The 13,730-nt window shown below is 50.4% G+C and overlaps 2 protein-coding genes across 2 annotated transcripts in view; both read right to left on the reverse strand.

The window, feature by feature from the left end:
- Positions 1-6,202, reverse strand: part of LZTS3 (leucine zipper tumor suppressor family member 3) — a 153,250-nt gene extending 147,048 nt beyond the window's left edge. Inside the window, exon 1 of the mRNA XM_073586749.1 lies at positions 5,471-6,202. The gene's annotated coding sequence lies outside the window, so the exon portion shown is untranslated. The remainder of the gene's footprint in view (positions 1-5,470) is intronic.
- Positions 6,203-8,214: 2,012 nt separating this feature from the next.
- LOC141098772 (uncharacterized) lies at positions 8,215-11,861 on the reverse strand. The gene is made up of 3 exons (XM_073586750.1): positions 11,342-11,861; positions 10,096-10,275; positions 8,215-9,803 (listed from the first exon to the last, which is right to left on the reverse strand). Exons 1-3 carry the CDS (start codon positions 11,568-11,570, stop codon positions 9,520-9,522), a joined length of 693 nt encoding a protein of 230 aa, XP_073442851.1. The 5' UTR covers positions 11,571-11,861; the 3' UTR covers positions 8,215-9,519.
- Between the last annotated feature and the right edge of the window lie 1,869 nt (positions 11,862-13,730).

A 13,730-nucleotide genomic window follows, 5' to 3' on the forward strand; every position in this document is an offset into this window, starting at 1 on the left:
TCCAAAGGTTTTCTATAGGGTTGAGATCTGGAGACTGGCTAGGCCACTCCAGGACCTTGAAATGCTTCTTACGAAGCCACTCCTTCGTTGCCCTGGCGGTGTACTTTGGATCATTGTCATGTTGAAAGACCCAGCCACGTTTCATCATCAATGCCCTTGCTGATGGAAGGAGGTTTGCACTCAAAATCTCACGATATATGGCCCCATTCATTCTTTCATGTACCCGGATCAGTCGTCCTGGCCCCTTTGCAGAGAAACAGCCCCAAAGCATGATGTTTCCACCACCATGCTTTACAGTAGGTATGGTGTTTGATGGATGCAACTCAGTATTCTTTTTCCTCCAAACACGACAAGTTGTGTTTCTACCAAACAGTTCCAGTTTGGTTTCATCATACCATTGGACTTTCTCCCAAAACTCCTCTGGATCATCCAAATGCTCTCTAGCAAATTTCAGACGGGCCCGAACATGTACAGGCTTAAGCAGTGGGACACGTCTGGCACTGCAGGATCTGAGTCCATGGTGGCGTAGTGTGTTACTTATGGTAGGCCTTGTTACATTGGTCCCAGCTCTCTGCAGTTCATTCACTAGGTCCCCCCGCGTGGTTCTGGGATTTTTGCTCACCGTTCTTGTGATCATTCTGACCCCACGGGGTGGGATTTTGCGTGGAGCACCAGATCGAGGGAGATTATCAGTGGTCTTGTATGTCTTCCATTTTCTAATTATTGCTCCCACAGTTGATTTCTTCACTCCAAGCTGGTTGGCTATTGCAGATTCAGTCTTCCCAGCCTGGTGCAGGGCTACAATTTTGTTTCTGGTGTCCTTTGACAGCTTTGGTCTTCACCATAGTGGAGTTTGGAGTCAGACTGTTTGAGGGTGTGCACAGGTGTCTTTTTATACTGATAACAAGTTTAAACAGGTGCCATTACTACAGGTAATGAGTGGAGGAAAGAGGAGACTCTTAAAGAAGAAGTTACAGGTCTGTGAGAGCCAGAAATCTTGATTGCTTGTTTCTGACCAAATACTTATTTTCCACCATAATATGCAAATAAAATGAAAAAAAAACCAGACAATGTGATTTTCTGGATTTTTTTTTCTCAGTTTGTCTCCCATAGTTGAGGTCTACCTATGATTTAAATTACAGACGCCTCTCATCTTTTTAAGTGGTGGAACTTGCACTATTGCTGACTGACTAAATACTTTTTTGCCCCACTGTATTCTTCCATCATGTTGATGAAACGTTGCCTCCTGCTAATATGGACTGTATCAGATGTTCTGACTTACTAAGGAAGGTTTTCCCCATTTCACATTTTTGAAACCCCAGCTGGGTTGGCGACATCCTTCTCTGCCTTGTTCTTCCACTGAGTCCCCGCTGTCAGGTGGGAACGCTGTCAGTAGTCTACCAGTGATCCCTTGTATTCCCGAATTTTCTGACCTTGCTTCAGTTATGAAAGGATGGTAGTTGTCCTTATAGCAGGTATCCAGCTGGGTGGCTGCCCAGTAATCAGCAATGGTAACAATGTGGGCAACATGGCGGTCATTGTGTAGGCACAGCAGCACTTATTGGCTCATGTGTGCCAGGTTGCCCACAGACGAGCTGCTACGAGGTTTTGCCCGTTATTGCATGCCACCAGGCCAAGTTTGCGGTTCAGCGGCACCAACCAATGAACATCCAGCAATCCTCGGTGGTGGTAGGACATGTAAAAAAACGCTTTCTGCCTCAGGCCCAGATGCCACTACATTTACCCGGCGGGCAGGTAGGGAGCTATAGCATCCCTGCCCATGCTTACTGGTCCGCGTATTAGTGGTTATGTGGACCTTGACACTAATAGAGTTGCACAGTGCAAAACTTGATTTTCTACGCAACATGTTAATGCAAGCCATGAATGGCCCGCCTGAAAAAGTAGTGGCGGCTGGGAACCACGTACTGTGGATCCCATGATCCCAACATATTGTTACCCCTTTAATAATAACTAATGAGTGTGAGGAAAAGTCCGAGACCACAGCAGAAGAGAGAGCAGGAGGAGGCTCATAGCTTTCCTGGTTTTTCAAGTGTGTACCCCACTGCAGCTTGTGCTTTGCATTTAGATGCCTCGTTATGTAGGAGGTGCTCAATTTAAGAACATTTATGCCTCGCTTCAGTCTCTGACGGCAAAGCGAGCAAACTACCTGTGTCTTGTCAGAGAGCCGCTTTAAACTGGCTTTGGTGTGCTCAGTTTGTCGGCACAGTGGCCAGTAGCAGCTGACGTACTGGCTAGGGGCCGGCTAGTGTGCTTTTGCACCCTTTTGCAGTGCAGCTGGGGAAGCGTGACCACCACCTCTTCCTCCGAACTGGCATCACTTGGATGGCCTTGACTCCAAGGGGGGTGTAGGACCTAATCATCCTCCATCACATCTTCGCACCTCTCTAGTCTGTCCTTAACTTTGCTGACTAGTCCACCGCTGTCCTCGCTACTCCTCCGCTTCTCCCCTCTGCAAATCAGTCCATTGGCTTCCTATTCGACAACGTATCCACTCCAAGCTACTAACACTGACCTACAAAGCCGTACGTAGTCTGTCTTCCCCATATATCTCTGAACTAATCTCCCACCACGTAATCTCCGGTCCATCCAAGACCTTCTTCTCTCCTCCAGAATCTTACGTTCCTCATCCAATCACTTGCAAGACTTCTCCAGAGTATCCCCCATCCTCTGGAATTCTGTGCCCCAACGTGTCTGATTATCTCCTATATTTGGAAGTTTCAAGGGGAACTTAATAACCCATGGATTCAGAACCTCTTACAGCCTGCAATGACCCCGCTGCCACCTCACCGACACCAGAGCTGTTGCAGCCCCCAATCCTACTGTCTCTTTCCCATAATCCTGTAGAATGTAAGGCTGCAAGGGCAGGGTCCTCTCCCCTCTGTACCTGTCACTTTTCGTTTGTTCATTGTAATTTCTATTTGTGTTTTGTATGTAACCCTTCCTCATATACAGCACGATGGAATCAATGGTGCTATAAAAATAAATAATAATCCCTCACATGATGTTCCATCCAGCCCTCACCCCTGCTCTCCAAGGGGGTGAGGTGGAAAACAGATGCCCATGGGCCGCAGGTGCAAAATCTGCGCTTTCAGAAGGGGACCGAGTGGAAGACAAAGCGAAGGAACTGAAGGCACTCTCAGCCAACTACCAACCACCTCTGTTCTCCTTTACCATTTATCCAGAGATACTCGGGCCTATGAAATCACGCAGAACGTCCTGTCACCTGCGTGCACCAAAGGAAGGTGGATCATTTGGGCGCGTAGCAGGCACAGAACGACCATATCCTCTCCCGGCAGCAGCTACATCATCACTACGTGACCTATTTGATGCTCTCCTCATTCTTTGCACCCAAAAAAAGTGCAGAGCCTGTATACAGAGAAAGAGTGGCCAAGGAAAATGGCTAATTGGGCACAGTTTAGACATTTTAACTTAGGGGTGTACTCACTTTTGTTGCCAGTGGTTTAGACCTTAATGGCTGTGTTTTATTTTATATTGCATCAGAGTCTTATCTGCAGTGTTGTCCCATGAAAATATAAAAGATTTACCAAAACGCGAGGGGTGTACTCACTTTTGTGATATACCGTATATCAGTACAATATTGCAGTGTATTGTAAAATTGTCATGACCTACATCATGGCAGACACAGGGGCATTTGGTAGGCCCTTAGCTTCCATGGCACCTCTGTGATCAACTGATCATGCTATACGTTGAGAAGGTGGCCATTAGTTGCTCTCTGGGGTCGACACCGACGCAGCATCCACCGAGCGAAGCTCCTGAGCTTGCTCCATGCAGTGATGGCTGCAGTCACCTGGGGCTTAATCTCACACATACAGGATAAGTAATAACTGTGTGATCACGGGAGAACGACTGCTAGGATTCCCATTCTCCATGAGGATGGGGGTCCCACAGTCTTCATGTGCATGGGTGGTCTCCCCTCCCATCGCTTCTCTGGGACTAGCACAACGAGAAAGCCATCTGGTCAGTACCGTAGAAGTGAATGAAGTGGTGGCCGAGCATGTGCACCATTCACACAGGGGGATTTTGATTGATCCTGTGACTATGGGGTGGGGTACCCAAAAAAATAGGCATAAGTCACGTCCTGGATGCTTTATACTGGTTACACGTAACGTAAGGCCTCAGCTCATCTCCGCACGTTTCTGACATGTCTGAGTCACAAGCCGAGGCTCAGTAAGAATTTACCAGGAGAGTGCTGCCAGCCATGGCGATGTGGTAGTCATGGCAACAGGAAATGGGCACAAGCGCCGGATAGAGCAGAAAGCAGTCAGTGGGGGTGAATACAGAGCTGATGCTTCCCAAGCCTAGGCGGAAAATGGAGAATGGGGTCAGCACATGCATCTAACCCCCAGGCAGACCCCAAAATTAAATCCAGACCCCAAAATTGATTGAGATCACTTTAACTAATGCTGACCCTCAAAAAGGAATACAAACCCCCCAGACTCTAAAGATTCAAAATCAAGATAGCAAGACCCCTAAATTAATATACATCTCTATTCCAGACTCCAAAATTAATTCAGATCTCAAAGCAGACTCAATCCCCAATCTAATACAGGCTCCAGACCAGCACCACCCCCCCAAAACTAACATACACCCTTAGACACCTGTAAAATGAATTGAAATATTTAGACAAGACAAACATATTTATAGACCCCACACCTTAAATTCTTACAAATATCAGATCAGACCACCCGTAAGAATTCAGACCTCAGACCAAACACCACAACCAATACAGACCTGGCACTAGACCCCACACCCCTCTTCCGTCAATTATGGGTCACCGGTTATGGTCGATATCAGATGACATAAATCACCGGCTATGTTCTTGTATTACTACATGGTTTATCTGCAGATTTGGCAATACCATTTGGTACTGGGACAGGGTTACATTTAAGGGGGTACTGCCCCGCCGATCCAACGTCTGTCCAAATCCCAGTAACTTGTGGGCGTGTCCTAATGCTTTACAATAAGAAATGTGCGTGACACTTGGACGGCTGCAACATTTCTCAATCCTCAAAGTCAAGGAATTTTCCAGCTGCCAGTCTCATACCAGTAAGAGCAAGAATAATACATTAACTACATCAAAAAAGTGACGATTATTTTTTTTTTAATTTCTTTTCAAGTGCTGATGATTAAGGCAGATACAGGCCTCACCGGTCCTGCCAACCGATCTGATGTGGCCACCATGCCTAAAGTTGATGAACACGTTAGTAGTAAGCGACTGCACAAATGTTGGATTCATGCGCGATTTATTTTGGAAATTTTTGGATTATTTAACCTACGAAGTGGAACTAAGAGATATTCTGTGAAGACACAGATAAAAGTTCCCTTCACTTAGCATCGAGCTCTGCCTTCCTCTAGGCTGATAGTAACTGTTGGTGAAAGAAGGGCAGATAGCCGAGAGCGCGGCGGTGCCCCAGAAATGTCATCTTACCTTCTGTACGTCTGACCTCTCCGTCCTTCACAACTTTCTTTGTACAAGAGATCTTGAAATTGCAAAAAGAAGAGTATGAAAGTATCAAAATAATCATGTATTGAAATATAGAGAGTGTCGATGGACAGACATACGAGTCAGAAAAGCTAAATATTATACTGGAGTCACAGGAGCACATTCACAGCATGGCTATTGGTTTCTTAGCACAATCAATAAGTACACTATAATACTGCTCCTATGTACAAGAATATAACTACTACAATACTGCTCCTATGTACAAGAATATAACTACTACAATACTGCCCCTATGTACAAGAATATAACTACTATAATACTGCTCCTATGTACAAGAATATAACTACTATAATACTGCCCCTATGTACAAGAATATAACTACTATAATACTGCCCCTATGTACAAGAATATAACTACTATAATACTGCTCCTATGTACAATTATATAACTACTATAATACTGCCCCCTATGTACAAGAATATAACTACTATAATACTGCTCCTATGTACAAGAAGATAACTACTATAATACTGCCTCCTATGTACAAGAATATAACTACTATAATACTGCCTCTATGTACAAGAATATAACTACTATAATACTGCCCCTATGTACAAGAATATAACTACTACAATACTGCTCCTATGTACAAGAATATAACTACTACAATACTGCCCCTATGTACAAGAATATAACTACTATAATACTGCCCCTATGTACAAGAATATAACTACTATAATACTGCCCCTATGTACAAGAATATAACTACTATAATACTGCCCCTATGTACAAGAATATAACTACTATAATACTGCTCCTATGTACAATTATATAACTACTATAATACTGCCCCCTATGTACAAGAATATAACTACTATAATACTGCTCCTATGTACAAGAAGATAACTACTATAATACTGCCTCCTATGTACAAGAATATAACTACTATAATACTGCCTCTATGTACAAGAATATAACTACTATAATACTGCCCCTATGTACAAGAATATAACTACTATAATACTGCCTCCTATGTACAAGAATATAACTACTATAATACTGCTCCTATGTACAATTATATAACTACTATAATACTGCCCCCTATGTACAAGAATATAACTACTATAATACTGCCTCTATGTACAAGAATATAACTACTATAATACTGCCTCCTATGTACAAGAATATAACTACTATAATACTGCCCCCTATGTACAAGAATATAACTACTATAATACTGTTTCTTCATCTAGGATTAGTGCCATTATATTAGTAATATTCCCTATATTATTCACAAACACTAGTTCTGTAGGGAGGAGGGGATGATGGTTATTCCAGTAGTAATTTTCAGTGTCCATCCTGAGTCTTCGGTTCGGTTCCTTTTGGTCCCACAAATGTGTTTGTTGTGTCACAGCTGAATATAGAAGCTGTCCTGTGCAGCGACATCCCCCCGGCCCCCTCTGCGCTGGATCCACGCACTGCTGATGAGCATTACTATGGTGACTGGCGGCCGCAGCTCCGATGCTCGGGGAGCATGCACACAGCCGGCGCTGACAACTCTTCGCTTTGAAGCACAGCCCGGTGCCCCCCCGCTGTGGGCAGGATGACAGCAGAGTGCCAGCTAGTGGCGGAGCGCGCCCAATTAACTCCTTCCTTTCTGGATGTTCATGCACAAATACACAGGAGCTGCATAAGACTGTACCACAAATACCTATAAATATTACACTCAACTTTCCCAGAGTCCTGAATGGCAGATCCCCCTGTATATGTACTGTGCTCTCTGCCACCCAGGACCATTACACAGCTAGAAAGACGTCCCGTGGGTACTGGGATGGAGTTTACATTTCCCCTCTGTGTTCCCAGACATGTTGACAGGAGTAGGATCAGGCACTCCAGTTCAGTACTACTCCCATCGGAGTTCTGCTGAGCTGTCCGATTCATCCTCCGCGTCCCCGTCAGGCGATCTTAATCTAATCACATTCCCTAATTACACCATTAGTTCTGCGCGTTCAGCGTCATGTAGGACGACGCTCAGCGTGTCAGAACGAGACGCCGATCTTACGCTTATTAGTTCACGCAGATTTGCTCTCGGGAAGAAGAAAGCCCACCGAAGGCATCAGACAAGCCCAGAACCGGGAGGGGAGATCTCCGCAGATCGCAGCACGGGCTGCACATTTAGGGGACGCTCACCATTTACTGTCAGTGAATAGCAACATGCTGAATTATAGTCAGAGGCTGAAAAACAAGGTAGTAGGTGAGGGTCCAAAAGAGAAGGGGAGAGTACATGTGGCCGGTGGGCGCGCCAGGCTCCTGACGTGGCCGGTGGGCGCGTCGGCTCCTGCCAGGTGCAGTCCTGTGATTGTTGCCGATGGGAAAAGTCACTGCATCTTCCCCTGTAACCCTATGAAAACACTTCCTGTCAAGGATGTGGTCAGGAAGAATAATAATCTCTTTCCCAATCAGGGCTCTTTGATATTTAATTATAATCAAACCTTTTTAGTTATTTTCCTACATTGCAATGAAAAAGCCAAAACACTTTTTTTTTTTTTTCTTTCCAGTGATGTGGGTATTCCAGGGCTTTTTAAAGTATGTATAAAAAAAAAAAAAAAAAACCCCTATAAATTTGCTGACTTTTTTTCTTCCTTATACTTTACTGTGCAGTTAAAATATCCAGTGCATTTTATGCTACAGGTCGGTATGACGAGCGCAACACCAAACACCGACAAATATATATATATATTTTTTTTTTATTTTGCACATTTACAGTCCGTTTTAGGTGCGGAAAAAAGGGGATTTTTGTCTCCCTGCTTCCCATAGAGACATCACTTTTTATATTATTCCTCTGACACAGCTAGTGGGGGGGGGGGGTCTTGTTTTTACCATTGTAGGGAACATTTAATTTAACTTCTTTTTTTGCTATATGAAAAATCCCAAAACCCCCAAATCCGACTTTTTGTAACTTTATTTTCCAATGCAGTGCACAGTGCGGCATCGTTGGGCACGGACTGTCGTGATGATGGCAGTAGAAACAAATATTTTGTAAAGCAAAAAAAAATAAAACCCATGAATGAAAATTTTTTTAATGTAACTTTTTAGTGATTATATTTTACTTCCCCCCCCCCCCCCACACTCAGAAAGAGAACCAGCGATCGCTTGTACAACACTTTGCATTATTACACTGATAAGCTTCTGGTATGACCTATTGGACATTGGTTGGACCTGGGGGCCGTGGTCGGCCTTCATCACCCGTGGCAGAAAGCCTCCTCTATCTCTATATGCCATAGTTGCGGTTCACTCTGGCACTTAAAGGGTTAAGCCGCTGGCACAAGGCGACTCTGGTGCCTGTATATATTAAGGGAGAACATCAGAGATCATCATCACAAGTGCATGTTGGTCGTTAAGGTGTTAAAAGACCCTCAGCCTCGGCTCCATACACTGTATGTCCGGCCAGTGATCAGTAGGGGGGGGGGGCCTGGTGACGGACCACCACCGATCTAATGCCGAGGATCTAGTAGATGAATTCTTCTTTAAGGATTATGCTTCAGAGGCAGGTGAGTGACTCCCGAAAGTCCGTGTCGGGCACCAGTCACCTGCCCACCGTCTCCCTTTAAATCCCCCCATCATTACATTGTGCTAATATTTACCCTATAAAAACATAGAAAAAGAAGAAAAATGACAGGAGGGATACAGCATATAATAACGGCTGCACGCCATGCGGAGCGGGGGTCTGCCTTCTGGAGAGAAGGGGCCAGTCAGAAGACTCCTCTCCACCTATCAGCGACTGGGACGAGCAGTGAGGTCAGTTCCCGTGTGACGCCCCCTGCTGCCGATATCAGGAAGCTGCTCATCCCGATATAACCCTCCGCAGGGAGCAGCCGGTAACGTTTACATCGGTGGGTTATGATGCAGAAGTGTGAGGGGGGCTTCAGTGGTAACATGATGGTCCACATACACATAATACTGTACTGTAAATAGTCACACCCGTGCAGATTAATGCAACCATCTGGTCCTTCATTGGGCGGGCGGCCAGCAGGCTACCCATACTCTCCCGGGGGGTCCGGCTCCTGCAGGAGCGGGGCAGTTTCTTCGATTTGTGGCGAGGCTGTCACTGTTCCGCTTACTCTCTGGTATTTTCTGGCATAACAGAAGCTGAGGACAGTGGCAGCCAAGGAAGCCAAGGAGGCAGAGATGGCAAAAAAGTAACTCTCGCCCAGAGTCAAGGTGTTTGCAGGAGATTTAATGAGCTGGAAGTGCACGTCACGGTACAGGGCTACGTAGAGGTAGGTGCAGAGAGCCACGGCCGCCGCTGACGACAACACTGCAAGGGAAGGGGACGGAGAATTAGGACCAGAGCCTGAGACTGAATGCACGGCCCGCACAACAGGGGCAAAGACGGGAGCAACAGTGACACTAAGTGGACACACTGCGAACTGTAAGAGTCACAAAGTCTATTATCCTCCTCAGGGGCAAGAAGGCGAGGAAATAACCAGACACCTCGCACTAATTCAGGGGCTGCATGGTTCCTCCTGTGCGGACCCTCGGACTAACACATTGTCACTAACAGAGTAGGAGAGAGATGTCTGCAGTGCCGTGTGTCTGGGCAGCGTTACCTGTGCTCAGGTGCAGGGTGGGAGGCAGCAGAATCCCCACCAGACTCCGTATTCCCATGTACTTCGTCCCCAGGAAGTCCAGCAGGAAGGCGGCCAGACCGAGGAGGATGCTCAGGTAGCAGCAGGTGGTCAGCAGGAGCAGGAGGTACAGGCCGCTCTTATGGAGGAGCTGGTGAGCGCCTGATAACGGCCGAAGACAGGAAGAAAGGTCAGATAGATGGGCAAACTGTGTGCAGGCCTCCACCCAGCCTGCCCCTACAGAGGGACGACCCCCCCTCCCCCCAGCCTGCCCCTACAGAGGGACGACCCCCCCTCCCCCCAGCCTGCCCCTACAGAGGGACGACCCCCCCTCCCCCCAGCCTGCCCCTACAGAGGGACGACCCCCCCCTCCCCCCAGCCTGCCCCTACAGAGGGACGACCCCCCCTCCCCCCAGCCTGCCCCTACAGAGGGACGACCCCCCCTCCCCCCAGCCTGCCCCTACAGAGGGACGACCCCCCCTCCCCCCAGCCTGCCCCTACAGAGGGACGACCCCCCCCTCCCCCCAGCCTGCCCCTACAGAGGGACGACCCCCCCCTCCCCCCAGCCTGCCCCTACAGAGGGACGACCCCCCCTCCCCCCAGCCTGCCCCTACAGAGGGACGACCCAGCCTGCCCCTACAGAGGGACGACCCCCCCTCCCCCCAGCCTGCCCCTACAGAGGGACGACCCCCCCTCCCCCCAGCCTGCCCCTACAGAGGGACGACCCCCCCTCCCCCCAGCCTGCCCCTACAGAGGGACGACCCAGCCTGCCCCTACAGAGGGACGACCCCCCCTCCCCCCAGCCTGCCCCTACAGAGGGACGACCACCCCTCCCCCCAGCCTGCCCCTACAGAGGGACGACCACCCCTCCCCCAGCCTGCCCCTACAGAGGGACGACCCCTCCTCCCCCCAGCCTGCCCCTACAGAGGGATGACCACTCCTCCCCCCAGCCTGCCCCTACAGAGGGACGACCACCCCTCCCCCAGCCTGCCCCTACAGAGGGACGACCCCCCCTCCCCCCAGCCTGCCCCTACAGAGGGATGACCACTCCTCCCCCCAGCCTGCCCCTACAGAGGGATGACCACTCCTCCCCCCAGCCTGCCCCTACAGAGGGATGACCACTCCTCCCCCATAGTGATGGTGGCAGGTGCGCAGTTTTCCCAGATAGCGCTCAGGGTCACGTGATTCCCGCGGTTGCTATGACGATTCCTCCCCTGTCCTCTCTTACCGGGCTCTGTCAGGTTGAAGCCGAGGTGCAGGATGTAGGCGGCCCCGTACACGTAGCTCCGCTGCTCCACCTGCATCAGCAGCCAGCCGGGGTCCGACAGCGCGGTGCAGGCGCACACCAGACCAAGGCCCTGCAGGAAGGCGGCCGCCAGACACCGCTCAGACAGCCGGGACCCCGCACACTGCTCGGCCGCATCCTCCTCAGACACCCGGCGGCCCCGCAGCGACATTCTCCCCCGCAGTCACATCATTCTCCACGGACACTTCCGGGTACATCACAGCGGAGGGAGGACGCTACACTGGAGGGGCTCCTTCCAGGGGGGCGTGTCATACCGGGGGGCGTGTCATACCGGGGGGCGTGTTCCCACAGCAAAGGCAGGAAGAGAAGACGCCATGGGTCTAGTTGGGCCCCGGGCGGGTTAATGCACGTTTGCGGGGTCTGAATGGACCCTGCATTAACCCACCCCAGGAGCCAACCAGACCTCCCAAGTGTGCATTAACCCCCCCAGATCCCAGAAGCGCGAAGGGGTTAATGCATGCTTTTGTGGTCTGGTGGGCAGGGCCCAACCAGACCTCGCAAGCGTGCATTAATACAACCCCCGACAGACCCCACAAGCGTGCTAACCCCCCCCCACAGACCCCAGAGGCGTGCATTAATACAACCCCTGACAGACCCCACAAGCGTGCTAACCCCCCCCCCCACAGACCCCAGAGGCGTGCATTAATACAACCCCCCCCACCCACAGACCCCAGAGGCGTGCATTAATACAACCCCCCCACCCACAGACCCCAGAGGCGTGCATTAATACAACCCCCCCCACAGACCCCAGAGGCATGCATTAATACAACCCCCCCCCACCCACAGACCCCAGAGGCGTGCATTAATACAACCCCCCCCCCCACCCACAGACCCCAGAGGCGTGCATTAATACAACCCCCCCCCCCACCCACAGACCCCAGAGGCGTGCATTAACTCTCCCCGGGGACCCAACCAGATCCCACAAATGTGCATTAACACAAAACAGACCCCAGAGGCGTGCATTAATACAACCCCCCCCCCACAGACCCCAGAGGCGTGCATTAATACAACCCCCCCACCCACAGACCCCAGAGGCGTGCATTAATACAACCCCCCCACCCACAGACCCCAGAGGCGTGCATTAATACAACCCCCCCACCCACAGACCCCAGAGGCGTGCATTAATACAACCCCCCCACCCACAGACGCCAGAGGCGTGCATTAATACAACCCCCCCCACCCACAGACCCCAGAGGCGTGCATTAATACAACCCCCCCCACAGACCCCAGAGGCGTGCATTAATACAACCCCCCCACCCACAGACCCCAGAGGCGTGCATTAATACAACCCCCCCACCCACAGACGCCAGAGGCGTGCATTAATACAACCCCCCCACCCACAGACCCCAGAGGCGTGCATTAATACAACCCCCCCCCACAGACACCAGAGGCGTGCATTAATACAACCCCCCCCACCCACAGACCCCAGAGGCGTGCATTAATACAACCCCCCCCACCCACAGACGCCAGAGGCATGCATTAACCCTCCCCGGGGACCCAACCAGATCCCACAAATGTGCATTAACACAAAACAGACCCCAGAGGCGTGCATTAATACAACCCCCCCCCCCACAGACCCCAGAGGCGTGCATTAATACAACCCCCCCACCCACAGACCCCAGAGGCGTGCATTAATACAACCCCCCCACCCACAGACCCCAGAGGCGTGCATTAATACAACCCCCCCACCCACAGACCCCAGAGGCGTGCATTAATACAACCCCCCCACCCACAGACGCCAGAGGCGTGCATTAATACAACCCCCCCCACCCACAGACCCCAGAGGCGTGCATTAATACAACCCCCCCCACAGACCCCAGAGGCGTGCATTAATACAACCCCCCCACCCACAGACCCCAGAGGCGTGCATTAATACAACCCCCCCACCCACAGACGCCAGAGGCGTGCATTAATACAACCCCCCCACCCACAGACCCCAGAGGCGTGCATTAATACAACCCCCCCCCACAGACACCAGAGGCGTGCATTAATACAACCCCCCCCACCCACAGACCCCAGAGGCGTGCATTAATACAACCCCCCCCCACAGACCCCAGAGGCGTGCATTAATACAACCCCCCCACCCACAGACCCCAGAGGCGTGCATTAATACAACCCCCCCCCACCCACAGACCCCAGAGGCGTGCATTAATACAACCCCCCCACCCACAGACCCCAGAGGCGTGCATTAATACAACCCCCCCACCCACAGACGCCAGAGGCGTGCATTAATACAACCCCCCCCACCCACAGACCCCAGAGGCGTGCATTAATACAACCCCCCCCACAGACCCCAGAGGCGTGCATTAAT

Source organism: Dendrobates tinctorius, unplaced genomic scaffold (assembly GCF_039654945.1).
Source record: "Dendrobates tinctorius isolate UK_male_01 unplaced genomic scaffold, ASM3965494v1 ptg000095l, whole genome shotgun sequence".
Lineage (NCBI taxonomy): Eukaryota > Metazoa > Chordata > Amphibia > Anura > Dendrobatidae > Dendrobates > Dendrobates tinctorius.

Coding starts and splice junctions, on each gene's coding strand:
- LOC141098772 (XM_073586750.1), bottom strand. CDS start 11,570: ATGTCGCTGCGGGGCCGCCGGGTGTCTGAGGAGGATGCGGCCGAGCAG. Junction 10,276..11,341: donor CTTCAACCTGACAGAGCCCG/GTAAGAGAGGAC, acceptor GGCCGTTATCAG/GCGCTCACCAGCTCCTCCAT. Junction 9,804..10,095: donor CACCCTGCACCTGAGCACAG/GTAACGCTGCCC, acceptor CTTCCCTTGCAG/TGTTGTCGTCAGCGGCGGCC.